Source organism: Chanos chanos, chromosome 4 (assembly GCF_902362185.1).
Source record: "Chanos chanos chromosome 4, fChaCha1.1, whole genome shotgun sequence".
Lineage (NCBI taxonomy): Eukaryota > Metazoa > Chordata > Actinopteri > Gonorynchiformes > Chanidae > Chanos > Chanos chanos.
This window is the reverse complement of record NC_044498.1, coordinates 15408777-15427564: the sequence shown is the minus strand read 5'-3', so window position 1 is coordinate 15427564 and position 18788 is coordinate 15408777. Positions and strand designations below refer to the sequence as shown.

The following is an 18788-nucleotide window of genomic DNA, read 5'->3' as shown; positions in this document are numbered from 1 at the left end:
ATTGAGATTTCATTACCTCGTTTTCGGCCTTCTTTTTCATTTGAACTATTTTCCACCATAAAGATTACATAAGGACATTAAAATAACAAAAATTAAGTTCTGGTTTATTACAAAATATTACATTATGTTGTAGACATGCACCGTTACTACGTGACTGAACACGATATGTCAAATTTTATAGCTGCATTATGTCGGCTTTGTGGTGGAACTTTCAGGAACAGTGCCCAAAATCTTTAACTCACACCTTTCAAAGTAGCAAACGTTATTGTTTTTCACTATAGTAACACCTGAATAAGGTCTAAACATCAGCCAGCTGTCCCATATTAGCATCTTATAGTCCCCCTAACAGAAATACATTCAAATAGCAACAAAAAAAAACCAAAACAAAGGAATATAGCAGCAGGGAGGGTGAGAGCATGACTATGTGTGAATAAGCAGACAAATAAAGAAAATGTATACCAGTGTGAGAGAAAAACAGTCTTAGATAGCTCAGCCAACTTTTATGCAACTAAGAGCAAAGGCCTATGGACTAGCCAAAGGACGGAATCTGACAAACAAACAGGATAGCTCTCCTGTTTAAAAGTTATGAACGCTCGCCATGATAGTCAATAGTTTGTCAAAACTGAAAAATATCCAAGATGTCACAAATGAACTGAAAGCTGTTTCGGTTCATTCAAAGGTCAAGCAACGGGTTGATAAGTGCATGTTTGTCTGGAGCTTTTGTTTTTATTTAGTTATGACATAGGAATGTAGCTCGACTGATGAAGAAATGTAATATGGTCGCTGTCTTGGTAGCAGAGGCTTTGATCAATGTTTGTGAAAAGTATACAGTTTCCACAACTCAAAACATGACATGAAACAGTCAGGACACACAGATGTTATAACATAAACATACTTACAAATTAGACACATTACACAACATACAAAACATACATGCATATGAGGTTGCAAACATACATATAAAATCAAATTTATATACACACACAGACACACACGCACAAACGCGCACACACACACAAACACACACACACCAATACCAATTTAAAGGATCATAAATCTATTGGAACTTACTTCCTGTTGGGATCAAGTCCCTGTCTGGAATGAAGAGTTTATACCCATAATGCTTTTCCAAGACATCTGGGAGAATTTCAAGCGCAAATCGCTCCTCCTCTCTGGTCTCCTGACTCCATTGATCTGGGTCCACTTTGGTATAGGACAAGTAGGCGTCATAGTCCTTGTTTTCTACAGGGGAAAACGAAAGCATTCAAATATCATATATAAGAACTTAACACAAACATTCTCTTGTACCAATTCTACTTATGTAGGCAGAAAACTGATTTCTCAGAGCATTTGTGCAATTACACTGTAAAATTACACTTCAGCAATATCAGGCGATTACTCATTAGTATTAACACTGTTAAACGTGTAATGATGGATTACCCCTGACTCATTTTCCTTCAGAGATAAAACTCTTTCCCTCTTTCTCTCCCTATGGAGTCTGCGGTCCCACCTATCCCCACACCTGTCTGCCATTTGTATGCTGATCATGAGTCCAGAGCATGTGTCCTCTGGCAACGTTTCTCCTCTCAACAGTATAGCACACAGTGGCACAATCACAAGGAGATATTGTCTGTTGCTTAGAAGCCCTGACGACCTTCTAATCTTCCCCACTATATCTTCAAATTCTCTGTTCATTTGTATATCTATGCGTGCTTATTTGATATAAAAATCACTAAATGAATTTTTAGGATTTCTTCTTTCATTGTTTTGGAACAATTTCTCAGGCCCTGTAACTGCTGACTGCCTGTGCATCTTGGGATCCAATAAACTGTCCTTAGTATAAAACGGTGAATCAATGTGCACTAATGTGCACCAACACAAATGTTAAAAGTGTAATTGGTAATCTCGTCTTGAATAAAAGAAACTGTTGTGGAGCCCCTAGATTGTTCATGAGTGCAGAACACATCCTTGCAAGATTAAGTTTAGTGATTTATCGACAGAGTTTGATTAGTGCTGGGTCAGGCAGGGAGAAGAACTGAGATGACTTTGGCTCGGAGTTTAGGATATTGACACAAAGGCAGGGAGGAAGAGGGTCTGTATATCAAAGTTTAGATTGACCGAATAAGTGGAATTTCAGGCACGGACTTACTCACAAACTCCAAACGGGAAGAATAAATAAATGCAGCTCCAATTGTAGGGGTATATCCTGCAATGTCAGATTTTCTACTGCAACATCTCTGCTGATCATCCTACCATGAATCAGTTGTGCTGCCTGTTTCAGCATTAAAATTCAACATTGTCCAGCTTCCTTTGTGGTACTGACAAAGAACTATAAGAATTCTAGTCCATTTTTCTTAACTTTAACAAGTTTTTAAATTCTTTGAAAAGGACCCCCCACGTAGCATTGACAGCTGAAATATAATGTCACACATGTGTCTGAGAAAAAGTGCAATGCTTTCAACACATGATCGGTTTGAATTGAATTACACAAAATTAACAAATGTGGTGCACACAAATAATGTGGAAATCAAACGGAGTGACCCAACGGGCGAAGGGTATGCCCTTAAGATAAGCATTTTTCGGGCTGTTTACCTTGTCAAATGTATTGGCTTTTTTAAGGGTAAAAGCTTGTCTTTACAAAGCATAGCTAATGCAACAAGGGGTATATACTTTGAGCCAAACAGCATGTGACATTGATCTCTGGCCTTCTCCAAAGCTCTGGCACTTATACCACCAAGAGAGTCCTAAACAATGGAAATAAGCAGCTCTGCAGTCTGGCTTGGTTCCTGCGACACTCTGCTCTGCTCCGTAGTAAACCGACTCTAAAAGGCACATGGGGTGCTCATTATATCCAAATAGCTTGCATGAAGCATCATCCATCGGATCATTTCAACGGATCTTTCCGAGGACAACAGTAAACATTCCCCTCAGAGAGCATCCCCTCCCCCACCAGGGAGATACAAGAAAGTTACTGTGAATGCAGAATCTCAAACACAAAGGCATATGGTATATCTGTTAACGACAAGCACTAGACATGTGTATGGAAAATAAGGAGGCTAGCTCAAGCTAACAGGACATGACCAGCTGTTTGTGCTACATCTGTTAAGGTATGTTTCCACTTTGTTACATCAGAATAGTCCAGATCACTAACTCTGAGGGCACTCCATCTGGATAGAGAATTTCCAAAGCACCCCTGCTACCATAACCCCATCACTCAACATGCTCTAGCCCTCTGGGTTCATTTAATTACTGCCCAGGTTCAGTTGCCAAGCATTGCTGGATCCAGTCAGCCAAGCAAATTGTAAACACCTTGTTCTTTGGGTGAGGGGTGAAGGGGAACATTTACGCTTTTCACATGAAATGCCATTCTTCCACTGATGCAGGAGAATCATGATTGATTGTGGATTTGAAAGGATTAAACAGCAAGTGTAAAGAGTTGAACACGACTGGTGAGAGCAGCAGCGCACTGCATGGAAGAGTCTCTAACGCGCAAGTACAGAACAGTGGTGTGGCAAAAGGAAGTTAAGTTTTACAGGAGGAGAACATAGTACTCTAGAGGACTGAGAGAACACAAGACCCTTACACCCTCCCTCAGGTTAACTAATTACAACGCTAAGGTTTTCAGAGCAGCTTAACTGTTCTTTTCTCTCTCGCTCTCTCTTCTATTCACCCTCTCTTTATTTCCCAGAAAGGCTGATTCAGAGTCATTCTCCACTCTCCAGCCCTCCATCAGCTAGGGGGGTCCTGTGAGTAAAGAACGTACATCTGTCAGTAGAAGAAGAGAGGGAGAGGGAGAGGAATAGGAGAGTGAGAGATAAAACACTCTCTCTTTGATTTGAATAAAGAACATATCTTGCTCACTTAAGAGAGACACTGTGCTGTAATTATGTCTGATGCTAATAGATAGGTTTCCACTGATCAGACTTTGTGATTTTTTAAATGGAAGGTGGAAGGGAGGGGTAGAGGGTACTTTTAAGAACTTTTGGGGGGGGGGGGGGGGGGGGGTCCACGGATAATTAGCATAGACACGTAACATTATTTGAATGGCAAGTCTTGTACTCTACTTAAAAAAAAAAACGATAAAAATGTAATGTTCATCACATTTCATCCTAAGAATTCCTTGTGCAGTCATTCTCTGCATAGTCGTTTTTTTGACTCTCTTCTTCTTGGAGTGTCGTGGCTGTGCAGATAAAAGTAAGCTCCACAACATAAGGCTTACAGCAGGTGTGTTCCATATGCTTAAGTAATGGCTCATTTCAAATTCTAGACATATCCATCATTCTTTCTCATCTCTATATCACTTCTTCCCATTTCTGCAAAACACTTTCTCTTCATCCATCCTCCCCTTTTGATTCCATTTCCTTGGTCTCTCTTTCTTTGCCTGTCTTCCTAATTACTTTCACTGTTAATCGGTTTTCCCTCTATGGTCTGCTCCTTATTAAAAATAAATAGTGTCAGTAGACGGAAGAGTTGCTCATGCAAATAAGCTTATACATGGTCAAGTTTTAAGGAATAACAACAGAATCTGTAGACTGCTGTAGAGTGGAAAAAAATCCACAATAGTTCTCATCACCAGGTGGAGGATAATATCCGTCCGTTATCTTACCATCTTTTTCACAACAGTCTTCCTTTTGTTGTTGCTGAAGTTAGACCTCTGAATACATCCAGAACAAACAGTCTGTAAATGAAACTCAACCTGGGAGTTCCAGTGAGGATAAGGATTAAACCTACTTCTACAAAGTTAAATCTACAGTTAGCTGTATACATAGAGAGCTAAACATGGGTACAACATATTCAGGCTCAGCGACAGCCCCTTTAAGAGAACGCTATGTGTAGTACACGCAGAAACATTAATATCCCTTTAAGAGAGGACTATTAATACATATGTGTGGCTGCCTCTCCAAGGGGGGCCTATGTAGGATGAGAAACTATTTCAGTGAAGGTGAATCATACTTCTGTGTGTGTGTGCGTGTGTGTGTGTGTGTGTGTGTGTGCTGCATGTGTGTAGGGAGGCGATAAAGAAAAGAGATAGAAAGAGATAGAGAGAGAGAGAGGAAAGTGAGGAAAGTGAGAGTGAGAGAGAGAGAGAGAGAGAGAGAGAGAGAGAGAGAGAGATGGAGAGAGAGCAGGTGCGGGTGGGATTTGGAGGTGGAATAATCAATTCCTGAAGAGTCAGGCCTCTCATTCAACGAGGCCAAAGAGCTCTGCAGAAGAGCGCTGTGCCAGGGATCCATAGCCATCCAGCCAATACATCAACCATCTACACTCTTAACAACCCACACTCCAACTCCAACAGAGAGCACAGCTAAGTGACGCACCAGCCGTACCTCCACATAAGCACTGTATGCCTACAGATAGACGATGAACTTCTGAACCGACTGCGAATATCACTCGGTAAATTTATGCATTAATACAGGGGATTCCACACTGCATTCTGAATTCAACTGAACCAGGGCGGTGAGTGTCAAAAACGAAACCAAAGAGTAGACCTCGCATGCTTAAACACCACAGTTCTTATGGTATCACTGAATTATGTCAGGAAAAGGAAACATTTTTTTTTTCTAATAGCATATTACTATCTCTTTACAGTAAATTAACTACAGTATAAGCGATTCACTCACAGTTTATTCAAACATATTTCTTTTCTCTATTAAAAACCACTGAAAAGTGCATGAGGAGGTATAATACGTAGGCATGAAAATATGGCAATATTTATTTTTCACAAGTACATCTGTGATCTTCTTCCTTTTCAAAGACTGCCTGACCCCTAAGATGTGAATTCATTGTTGAACGAAGAAACTTTTGCATCAGCTGGCATAATCACCAAACAAAAAATGCAGAGACGCAAAACAAATATACAGAAACTATGAGCAGCAGTGCTTCAAACATGAGGGTGTACCAAGATTTCAGAAACATTTAAAGTTACAATTGGTGCTGCATACATCCATAAAAACCCCTTAAAGTTTGGAAGAGCTGAATTCTCTTTGCCATGTCTTTGACGGAGAAAAATATGAAAAATGAAGTGCAAAGATGATGATGACATGACAGCATTCCCTCCCAATACCCCCTCCAGTCAGTCGGAAATCAGCCAGAGATGCCTTACGGATAGGAGGAAAGGTTTGGTTGAGAGGGTGAATGATCACCTCCATGTTTGTGCAGAATAGGTGGCTCTACTGGGAATAATGGCTAACACTAGACAGCTTATTGAAACTGATCTCTTTAACCAGAGAACAAATTGAAAATCTGTTTCTTTCTCCCTGAGCTCACTCTACTTGCACAATTAAAGGAGACAATAGCTGTTTGGCGTTAAGTTCAAGGCTCTGATCTCACTCTTCCCTCTCCAAATCCTTTTTCTTTTTTTTTTTTAATCTGCCTCGGAGCCATCCATTACCGCAAAAGCCCCCTTGGCTGGACCTCAACCTAACTTAGCTGGTAATGACTTTCATGGAAACGTCTGATGCATCAACCATCAAGATTGTAAGGAAAGTGTCCTCGGTTTGGAAGCACGAAAGTGGGAGGATAGCTCTCAGTGCTAATAAGACCCACTAAACAACACCCTTCACCCTTCCTAAAAAAAGCAATCCCATTCACTAAGGCCATCTATCAGTGGGGCAAATCAAATGAAAATCATGCTAACTTAACATGAACTTTGGAGAACTTTCTTTACATCTTTATACATACAGCTATACTTCCTGACTCAATTTGGAGGCAAAAAATGTACGATTTTATCTTGCTGTTGGTAATTTGAAGAATATATTTTATCAGGTGAATTCTAAATGAATAACAAAGTAACACCTTCACTGAAGAAATGAAAACTCACAAAAACAACACACAGTAGCTATTCAATATAGGACGTGTTTTCCATCTTAACATTTTCTTTTTTTCTAATTGTGAAAATGAAGCTATAACTACATATATAAATAGTTAATTGGCATGCTTATTTACCATGTCAGCATAGCAGACAACTCAGATGTACCAATGGCAAAAAAACCCAACCGGAGTCACGTTAAAGATGAATATTATACTCTGTGAACTGCAGACTGCCAGCAGTATAACAAAATATCATTCGGTTATATGCCAGAAGTGTGACATAGTGCTTGTCATAATATTTCCCAGAGACTACAGACCACAAACAATGACAGATGAAGCACGAAAAAGTTTAGTGACACAATTAATATGCTAATCACTTTAAGCCCTAATTTTTAATTACAGCTCTGCGTAACATAGGGAACATAGTGAAACAAGTTGAGATTTTTTTACGTGTTGAATGTCATTCTATGTCTGTATTCCAAGCATTTTGTTTTCTTATTTATTTATTTATGTATGTATGTATGTATGTATGTATGTATGTATGTATGTATGTATGTATGTATGTATTTATTTCAGGAGTTCAGGCCATGCATCTTACCTCCATCCACATCCTCGCTCCCAAAGTGATTTCTATAGAAGAGCATGAGCTCAATCTTGTAGCACTTGTACAGAGTGACCAGAAAGACCAACAGTAGCAGGATAGCCCCCAAGCCGCCAGCTAACTCCACAGTGTACATTAGCTCTGCTGAGAAAAAGAAAGACAAAGAGAAGAAAAGAAAGAAAAAAAGGACATTAATCTATTTAGTCACTTCTAGTTCATGTACCAATCCAAAAAAAAAAAAAAAAAGACAATTTCAGAGCAGTTTTGTAAAACATTCATGGATTAGGTTCCGTTTCAAAAGGCACCGAATCACTGTCATTGATCAGATGGCCATCTGTTAGATTACAGCTCTGCAGCACTCCAACTTGCGCTTGTAACTAGACCCATTGGGTCCATGTACACTTACTGAACTGTCTGCTAAAAGGAGATGCTCAATTGAACATGTGAGTGGGATGCTATGGTGTTGAAATCGAGAGGATCAAATGATTAAAGCAGCAGGCAAGACTTTATAGGTGATCGAAACCACTAACTCCCATAGTTATCCATCATCCTTGCTCCTTGACACAGCCTATAAAACACACAAATAAAGAATCCTACTCTACTCTTCCCATAAAGTATTTACATGTTCCTTGAAACATTTATCTTTACTGGAGAGATCATATGTGAGCATATCCAACAAAGCTAATTTTTCATTTTAACCAGTCAGGTATTTGAATATTAACCTGTTTAATTTTATCACTGAAAACTACAAAAAAAACTACAATTGCCCTAGGATGACAACATAAATGAAATGTTCTGCATTGCTGTATTCGTAATAGTAAGATCCTGTATATTGCCTGTCAGCAAATTTCCCCCTATTGGGCGGTTGCATAACTTTAACTATTGTTACTGTAAAGTGTAGTTGCTAACACATGAAGAATGCAGGTCACTTTATGTAAATTTCATTCTGTGTGCCTGAGGAGGGGCCTCTTATAGGAGAGTGGGCTTGATGTTGTGCTCTGCTGGACCAGGCAGACACTGCCAGGCATGGCCCATTGACTGACTAATGTTGGCTTCTCCAGTGCTGGACTGAGCACGTAGTGATCTATCAGAGCGCCACACATAACCTCATTCCAGCACACAACACCAGTCATCAAACAGACAGTTTGTATGATGAAGGATGATGTCCCTTCGACCCAGCACACCACGGTCTGCTCTGGTTTATCACTCCTGTCCAGACAAGACCTTCACAACCTCTTTCTGCCCTTCCACACATTGATGCACCCATTCCTCTCTCTCTCTCTCTCTCTCTCTCTCTCTCTCTCTCTCTCTCTCTCTCTCTCGTTCTCTCTCTCTCCCTCCCCCTCTCTCTCTTTCTTTTCTCTCCATCTCACTTGATTTACGTTTCTCTCCTTCCTTCTCTCCCTCCCTCCTCCCTTCACACATCAGATTGTAGCATGTGTGTATCTGATGAACGTCCGTCACTGCTATAAGATTAAACTAAAGAGTCCCATTCTTCTCTGCCTGGAAACCCGACCCAGCCGCTACTGGGAGATTAAGACAAATTATCTCCTGACTGGCAGAGACTGTGCCTCACTTATGCGCCGATAGATTTGACAGAGCTACTTGGCATCTTGTGATTCATCATTTCTCTCTCTTAACCGGGGCAGGGGCTTGTGTTTGGAGGAGCCACTGGCATCTCGATTTGTCAGGGGTGACATTTGGATTGTAGGTGTGAGATGGCTCTAGTTGGCTAGGTTGTGGCGCTCGGTAAGAGTACGCAGGGAGGGGCGGTGGGTTGTTGGAAGAGAGAAAGGCATAACAGGCCAAATTCATTGTTTGGAGCCTTCTTGTCAGTTCAGTGGAAAAGAAGTGGCTAGTTTGCCTCCCTGAAAATATATGTGTATTGTTCCTTTTCCAAGGGAGGTGAAGATGCATCTAGATTTTAGAGTTTATAGACACTGACGGACCCAGAAACTTGTATTTGTTGTGAGACTGAATGAGCACAGCGGTCGGGACTCCATTTGAAGGTAACTCTAAGAGTGGCCTTGCCGTTTAACGCTCAATGCCCTGCTGCCATTCATAAAACAGGAAGGCTCTTTTAGCACAATCCAGTTAAATGGGACAAAGCTTTAAAACAAGTTTTTCAAAAAACACTGCTGGTGAAAGATATCTTTCATTTTAATATGCGGAGTAAGCGGATGAAAAGAAAGACAGCTTCAGCCAATGAGGTATAAGGTCTGTAACCCCAAGAAAGCCACAAAGCGAGAGGGGAGATACTAAAGCCAAAGACCCAGGCGTTGTTTTTCCACCTGTGTGTGCCGAAGAGCATAGTGTTATCTGCCGCACGTCACGTACATGTTAACGCGACACATTTATCCTCACTTCGCAGGACAGATTTGACGGGTAGAAAATAAAGCTCGTAAGGAAATAAAAGAAATGATATGAGAGGAATTAAGGCAACGGTAATATTCATTCAGAAAGACTGTGGTCATCTTTTGCCTAATCTTAAAGCATAACCACCGTGGCAAGAGGGCTGTCATTATGAACTTATTACAGAGAACAAGTGTGCCAAAGAATGTAATGAAGAAATCAATTCTCACAAACTGAGAGAGGTGGCCTGTGAAAAGCCTGTGGCTGAGTACCAAGTACTTACATAATGACAACACAAAAAAGGCAGTTAAACCCTGAGGATTTACTATTGGTCCAATGGCTCTGACATCCAAAGCCCATCGATTGATGCAAGCGGGAGAAAAGGTAGCCTGAGAGAGCAAAACAACTGCACCGAGTCACTAGCTCCTCTCCAGCCACATGAAGAGGAAAAAAAAAATATATATATATATATATATAGCTATGTCTAAGCTGAGTCACGTCAACACAAAGCAAAATCAATCAAAATTTCAACTGAAAATTATTGCTAAGGCCTCAGTGTCAACAGCCCACACATCATTTTTGTTCACGGTCTGCAGTCTTGTTCAACACAATTCAAAAGCAAGGGGACCTTAGTGATGATATGAAATTTTCAAAATATCTTTCAAACTTCGGAAGGAAGGAAATAATAACTGCTTCTCACAGGCACTCATGTTCTACTCCGTGAGACAAATTCAATGGGGTATTAATACACAAAACTGAAGAAATACGCTCTTGAAAAACAGCCATTAGGAATTCATCTGAATCCCTCTCATTTTTTACAAGACGCCCATTATCGGACGGAGTTCCAAAACTTAACACAAATTAATGTCGGAAAAAAAAAAAAAAATCTAACAGGTAGGGAAGCCAGAAATGTATCTTCAAAGTAGCTTTGTTCTTTAATTTAGACAGCATCCTCTAATTAGTTGTCCTATTTTCAGGTCTCCTTTGAGTTGTGGCTTTCTTTTTATGCTTTTAAGGGGGATGTATGATTCTGTTGTTTTCCCACAGAGATACATTTTAAGAAGGCTCAAATCAAAAGAGACCAGACTGACCCCAATCTGCATCCACCAGGGCTGCTTGCTTCCAGCTCTGAAATTTAACAGCTCACGATGACGCAGCCATCCAGTTGCTGCACAATCTTTCTTCAAAATTTCTATTTCTCCTCGTCTTCTCTTATCTATCCCGCAAGCACAATAATAGATTCTCAATTCAATGCTTTTGTGCATATGCATGTATATGTGTGTGCATGTGTGTGTGTGTGTGTCGGTGTCTATGTGTGTGTTTGTGCGTGCTCTACATAACACCTACAAAATATACTAAATGAGTTCAGGTGCAATTGGATTTTGGATCATGTCATCAAATCTCATAGGTTAAAGGGGGAAGACAAACATTGATTTCTATTTAGCAAACATAAAACGCAGCCGCTCTCGAACTGAATCATTAATACTGCAGTAGGAAAAGCATGAAAAAAACATCACAACAATCAATCTGAACAGTGTGTCCATAGCTGAGCACAGGGGAAAGTGCTTTTGAGATGTCTCAATCAAAAGAAGGCTGGCATAATCTCTAAGAGTTTATTCCAAGATATGCTTTTCAGAGTAAATCCTTTAATATACTAAATGAAATGGATCTGGGGTGCCATCAAAGCACTCTCAAAAGCTCCAACTTTAAAAGAGAAGAGACTTACTATGTAAAAATATTCACCACTGACAGCCTCTAGGCCACTGAGAAAAATACTTAAAAAAAAAAAAAAAATTGTCATTCTATGTTGTACATGATACATCTCATGATGCCTCACAGTACAAAAAAAACGGATCATGGATAAAAATCTCATTTAAAGTTTTCTCACATAAAAAAAAAAGATCCAGCAGACTTCAAAAATAAAATCTACCAACTACAGATAGAGGAGAAGAACCCAAAAAAAAAAAAAAAATCGTGTTATACTCAACGAAGACGTCAGAGACAGAGAGAGCTACTCACTCAACAACACAGCTCAGTAAAGAGTTAGCAGATAAGCCATCTGCTCAATTAAACAAAAAAAATAGACAAATAAAAAAAAAAACCTTTCTCTACATAAACTGAAATGAGACAGTGGCACCACATAGCTACATACAGGACAGGAACAAGAACTGCACTGTTGAAGGACAATGCACGTCTGTAAAGCTGTGTTGTTCAGTTTAGGTCTGAGACTATATTATTACTGAAAGAGTTATATGTGGATGCTGAGGATGATACTGTCTTGATGTCAATATCAGAGTCTGGAAGAAAAAATCCCCTGTTAGAGATGCTGCACTGTTCCTAATTTTGGTTTTCATTATGTGTCAGCAATATCCTTACTCTCTCCACATTTCAACTCACCGGTATCATCTCAAGAGTTGCCAACACATATTCCCTAAGCCATATATAAATCATATATTCCTCTGCCCTTTGCCTGTGCATTTCTCATGGTAATACAGACGCACTGGTCTGTGTAATGCAGTATAATTAGTTTTTTTTTTTTTACTATGCTGATTGGAGCTATATCTTTGTCCTGGTTCACTGTTCACCTGCTCAGAGACTTTTTGGCTCTCTGTATAAGAACTGAGACTCCACTGCAGGGGCCTCCACTAGAAAAAAGGCACCGTGCCTTTAGGCTGCCCTCTGCCATGATAACGCACTGCATGAAGAAGGGCACTCGTCATTGGGTTCAATGTGCCTTGAAAAACAGATATTCTGAAATAGATTAAAAACAATCATCTTTCTTGCATCACAGCTATCAGCAAGTTGAAAGCTGGCCTATGTGCTCTTCTCTCTCTCTCTCTCTCCTTCCTTAAAAACAAAGCTATTCAAGACAAGCCTCTGAAGAGAGAGAGAGAGAGAGGGAGGGAGAGAGAGAGAGAGAGAGAGAGAGAGAGAAAGAGAGAGAGAGAGAGACAGAAAGTGCAATTATTTTGATTATTGCAAAGCACTCTGTGATGTTAAAAGGAATGAGTCAGAAAACCTTGAACAATAAAATACAGGCCTTCAAATGTCTGCAGCCACATCTCTCAGAGACACAGCGCATTATTTTCAGCCTAACACACTAACACACCGTCGAAGATCTTTGAACCTGAATTTTGATAGAGAATTTAGGGCAAGTGGAGCAGAGGTGTGGTCTTAAGCGAGAATTTTCTCCTTTCACAGTTTCAGTTGAGAATATCATTGTAGTCCTGCTTGATCACAACAGCTGAACCTCACATAACCACAGCATTCTATACACTGAAAAAAAGAAAGAAAAAAAGGAATGTGTATGCTGTGTAAAACAACTAGAAATTTCAGGGAGTTAACGTAACGTAAATACAAGCTACAGGATATATACAAAACCTGTTTTTCTCTATTTGATAGGCTAGCTTACGTGTGTTCTGTCACTAGTGTAAGATGTTTGGCTGGAGTTTCCACGCTTTTCTTATGAACTAAGGACGTGTTTAACCTTGTTGTGCTAGACCATATGTTGACATTAGCTTGTCTCTTACCCCGTTTAGTGAGCTGGATGTTGGCTTGTCGCCTGCCATTGCCATTTTCCACATAGCAGGAGTAATTACCCAGATCACCCTCCTCCACAGCATCTATCGTTAGGGAGATTGACACCTCCTGTTCCCCCAGGTGCTCCCGGATGGTTCTGCAAAGAAAAACCAAACACTTAGGTACTGACAATTTGTGCACCATGATACTCACTGTGACATGTTCACCCCAGAGGCTCTCTACAGGCTAGATCTTCCAGCATACTCATTTTCATAGATACTATGTCATAATGTGAATATGAGATGATGGTGGCAAAACAATATTAGTATCCATACACATCAATACATGCTCCATTGCGTGATGCCCTCATACATAAGGAAACAGTTTATCTAGAAAAATAATGACAAAATCTTTGTAAACACATAGTATATCAATTTCTGAGTAGACTGCATACGAATAGCCAACATATATATGTGTGTGTGTGTGTGTGTGTGTGTGTGTGTGTGTGTGTGTGTGTGTGTGCGTGTGTGTATGTGTAGAGAACTTGAGAAATCTCAGAGCAGAGCTTTTCACTTGCACAGTGGGTAAGATAACTAAATAACAACGTTTAAAAAAAAAAAAGCTTCTTTTCTTAGCTTAGTAGCTGCCATGGAAACCAAGTCTAGTGGAAAAAAAACCCTAAAAAAAACCCCAAAAAACAAAAAAAAACAATTTACCTCAAAGTAAACGAAGCACTGGCATTCCGCCTCACACGAGAGGAATGGAAGGACTGGAGAAATAATGTTCTTTACATTTGTGAATACTGCCATCGTTGCAGCGCTTTTTCTGACACCCGAGGTAATAATGGAAGAGAGACGGGTGTCAGAACGCCGCTCTATCCTGTTTTCACTTCCCTGGAGGACTCTTGAATATGCTTAATAACAATTAATCACAGTCACTCTGTAGCACGACGCAAAGAGAGTAAATCAGGCAAATTACAAAGCGCAACATGCAATAGGCGTATGAGAATTTAATAATGGACATTCAGCAGACAAGCTTCTTCTGCATCGGCAGGAGCACTTTCTAACTGAAGCTTCATAAAGCAGATAAGCTTGTGAGGGCAGATTCTTCAATGAAGGAAAACAGAGCGAGCGAAAACAGAGGGTTGGCTATATTAATAATCCAAGCATGGAGCCTTCATTTTGTTGAAAATTTGTCTATGAGCAAAGTATTTCACTTGCAGAGGGTGATATAGCTCTTGTTTAGAATAGAAACAATGTGAAAAAAACATTATAAGATTTCATCAATAAGTCAGAAATGTCATGCTGATTTGATACTGGATATTTTTTCAATGTAAAAACAAAAACAAAAAGAAAGCTAAAAACAAAACAAAACAAAAAAAACCCTCCCTGTATCGTACTGACTAAATCAAATGCAATGGAACTGGGGCAGAGAATGCGATGGATCCAGAGTGAAGAAATAAAACATTTACTATCCCATACCACATGACATCTCTAACAATGCTAAAACACACACACACACACACACACACACATACACACACACACACACACACACACACTCACTCACACACACACACGACATCAACAATGCTAAAACTAACAAACACACAAACACACAAACACAGTGATTCTTTGATCATGTGACTATTGTCAAATCCATGACTTATCTGTGACACAACATTGCTGTTCCTGACTCATAGCTCCAATGCACATTTAGCTAATACTCAAATATGCAATGCATAAAGAACAGTGACGTCCCGCTTATGGCATCTGATACAAAAGAAAAACAAAACTTTTCTACAGTTTGGCTACACCTGTTTCCCTAAGGAAGGGTAAGCCAAGGAGAATTAGGGTCTGAGCAGATGGTAAAAGAATACATAAAGCACCTATAAAAAGGACACACTATGAAAATGCATATTTAAGGTGACTTAATAAAAAGTTTATTAGCTTTTGGTTTTTCAAAGAATATCTGGAAGCATTTGTAATTAAAAAAAAAAAAAAAAAAAAAAAGCCGTCTCAAACTACAATATATCCACTGATGCGTGAAGACATCCGGAACTGCTGCGGCCAACCATAGCTAAGCAATGCAACTAATCTCTATTCATTCCAATGGGTCAGCTCCACATAGAGCAAAGCATACTGTGATAAAGTTGGACATTATGTAGTATGACAGAACGCATTTAGAGAGTATATTATCCTCCCTTCTCTTTTCTTCCACTCCTTCTCCTCTGAACTCCATTCTTCTCAATTTCTTCGGAGAACCAGACAGGCTTAGGGTCCACAGGGCCAGGGATAAATGGGACAAATCTCTACCGAGGGTTTTTATAGGACGTGTTTGACTATGTGTGTCATGGCATGATCTTGAAGTGGTGTAAAAACCTGGTGTAAATTGTGTAAATTCAAGACATGTTCGCACTTGCCTTCAATGTTTCTTTCACCATTAGCAACAAATGTTGCATGATCTCCATCAAGACTTTGTTGGAATTGATGTGTGATAGGAGGAGTTTGTGTGTGTGTGTGTGTGTGTGTGTGTGTGTTTACAAGGGTATGTGTGTGCGTGTGTGTATACATACTCTATGTGTGTGAGTGCAGAGCCTGGAACCAGATGAAAGAGCCCTTGATGTTCCAGCGAGTGTTAAGCCAGTATGAACACACTCAGGCCTGCTGAGATCAGACGACATCAGACAGTGGCATCAGCCACCCTAAACCCGAGCCACATCAAACCCCAGCCTCGCTACTGAAGCATTGTCCTTTCACTCCATGCACCGAACACATCATAGCTGCGATGTCACGTGTAAGAATGTGACAAATCATCCACACGTTTCAAACGTGAACACACATGTCACACCGTAATGAGACGCATCATTCCTTTGTGAAAGCATGCAGCCTGACAATGCAGGTGAGAGAGGAGGGGAGGGGCCTGAAATGTGAGCTACACGCACGGCCTTTGCGGAATATGTGTTTGACAGGTCTCGAGAGGAGGAATTGGAGTTTGATGTTCATTAAGGAGGAGTAGATCAACCCGGAGACGTGCCTCTCGGCCTGTCCTCCTGCGTTCCCAGGACGGGAGCATTTCCATACCGCGCTTCTCCAAAGACCTGAGGTGCTACGGATAGAATGTGTCCTGGCACGGGCAGAGGGAATCCAACTGCTGTCAAACTCATTCTGAACGTGTGAATTGTTTTTCCACACCGTGTACCCGCGTGGGGCCTCCCTTACCATTTTGCAGGGTCTAACAGTGTTTGCTGCATGTACAGAGCTGAAGGCACACTTTAAACAGTGTGTTAGTCTTAGTGCAGTAGCAATTATTTAAATTTGTTTGATCAAATTACATCATTATTACTGAAAGTAAAATGTTACAAGGGACTTACAAACCCCTACTGACCATACATTTTCCCATGTCAGAAAATGAAGGCTTTAAAAATACGTGTGAAAAACCACTATCAAATGTGTTCCTGCTATTCCCAGGTGAGAACACAATTAATCTAATGCAGGCTTGGAGCACAAATGTCTGGGGACTGAATCCTATCAAGTGCCACTCCATAGTGCTTATCAAAAGAGAGCTTTGAGCTGATTATGAGAGACTGAAGATACACACACACCCACACACACACACACACACACACACACGCACATACACACACGCGCACATGCAAACACATGGGATCCTACCTCACATCTCAAGGCTCATTTCAGAGCGTGGCAAATCTGGTCACCCGTCAAAATATTCCACTTTCTCTCTCTATCTAAAAATCTCCCTCCTCCCTCCCTCTCTTTCTCCCTTTTCCTTCTACTGCGGATTTACCCAAAACCTAATTGGTCCAATTCTGCTCTGATACAGGGAGTGCCGCTCGGCTGCACTAAAGCTTCTGCGGCTAACAGAGATGTTTTTAAAATGTCATGCCATTGACCGAGTCATTCTCCCTCCTCTCTGCTTGTCTGACTCCATGTTGGAGTTAACCTTTGTATTAGCCTTCATTTGCTGAGCATGGGGTACTGCTGTGCACTCCAGGAGGGACAGGGGAGGGGTAGGAGGGCTGAGGGGAGTGGGGAGTGGACGGCATCAGGGTGCGGGGGGAGGTCACAGGAAACCTGGCGAAAAATGATGCATCATTAGTTCCCTCCTAGACACTAATATAATGACTCGTTTAAGCGTGAAGTGCTTTGAAAGCATTGTGGGCCAATTACACACTTGTAACGTATCGTTTTGCAGAACAAAGTCTTTTTTCCCCCCCTTTTATCACACTCATTACCCAAGCATAATCAAATACTAATACTCCTAATAATAATAATCATGATTTTATAATGTAATATTAATAACACCCTGCACCGAAAGCTGAGGAACTTAACTGTAACTGACTCATTTTCAGATGATATGCACAGTAGAGCATTGCATCCACATTACAACATGTAGAAGAGGATGCGGTGGTCATTCACACATCAGAGGCGCTACGGGCATTTGCAGTTGTTTAAAAAAATTAAGGTAAAACCACTGAGAAACAATTATGCCCCCTTTTCCTCTTTTTAACAATTCTGACTCTTTCTCACTGGGTTGTACTCCTCCAGGGTGAGATTTACTGAGTCTTTTAGCATGTATAAATTTCTGTCAAATACAACAAATACAAATAAGGCAACTATGTGTGGTGATTCAGCTCTACCGATTTGGATTTCACCGTGTAAAATCTGTACGAAGACCATAATTTAATCAAATGATGAATTAAAAGATTATCCATCGAACACTCCTGGTTTAAAGGCTCGGTAAAACTGGCCATTGACGCTATAAAAGGTTTTGTTGGTGTTTTGATTTTTGCCGGTTTGCTGAAGTCAGCTCTCAGTCTTGGGGAACGTCTGCAGCTCCCACAGACTTGGGGTACTATGATGAAGATTGCATGCTCAGCTGAATTATTGATAAACATTATGAAATATTGATTAACATTATTAGAGTAGAGGCCTCTCCAGTCATCACCTAACTCAACTGTGAAAAGGCACTAAGGTATGTGTACTGACGAGGGTAAAAGGTTCGTCATTGCATCTCTTGCCACCTAGAATTAAACTAAATGATGCTGACCTTTATGTCAGCTAGTGCAATGTGTGCTCACACACACAAACACACACACACACACACACACACACACACACACACGCACACACACACCTACACACAAACACTCACTCATAGACGGGCACACAAACCTCACACATAACAGATCATTTAAATTTCGCTCCATCCTTTTATCTAATCTTGCAGTATTTAATGTGATATTTTACTGTTCTGCAATACAGGCTTAAGCCTCATAAATTTGTCATCTAACATGGTGCCTTCACTTTCTGGGGCACATTTTACAAAATGGCAGATGGGTCTGCTGAACCACAAATCTGTGCGTAAGAAGAAATAAATGAGCAGAACATTCATAAGACTCCAGACGTTAGAATCCTTATGAATGCCTTGCAGTAGGAGCAGAGAGGTTATATGCAAACGTCCTCATCATGTTTTACTGTAAAGG

General features: G+C 40.5%; 1 protein-coding gene across 1 annotated transcript in view; it reads right to left on the bottom strand.

Annotated features, from left to right (window-relative positions):
- The window catches only part of il1rapl1b (interleukin 1 receptor accessory protein-like 1b), a 184665-nt gene that overhangs the window by 2256 nt on the left and 163621 nt on the right, over nt 1–18788 (bottom strand). The window contains exons 7-9 of the mRNA XM_030771900.1: nt 13294–13439; nt 7409–7552; nt 1072–1242 (exon numbers count right to left, since the gene is read on the bottom strand). Of these exons, the coding sequence (XP_030627760.1) occupies nt 1072–1242; nt 7409–7552; nt 13294–13439 (461 nt within the window). The remainder of the gene's footprint in view (nt 1–1071; nt 1243–7408; nt 7553–13293; nt 13440–18788) is intronic.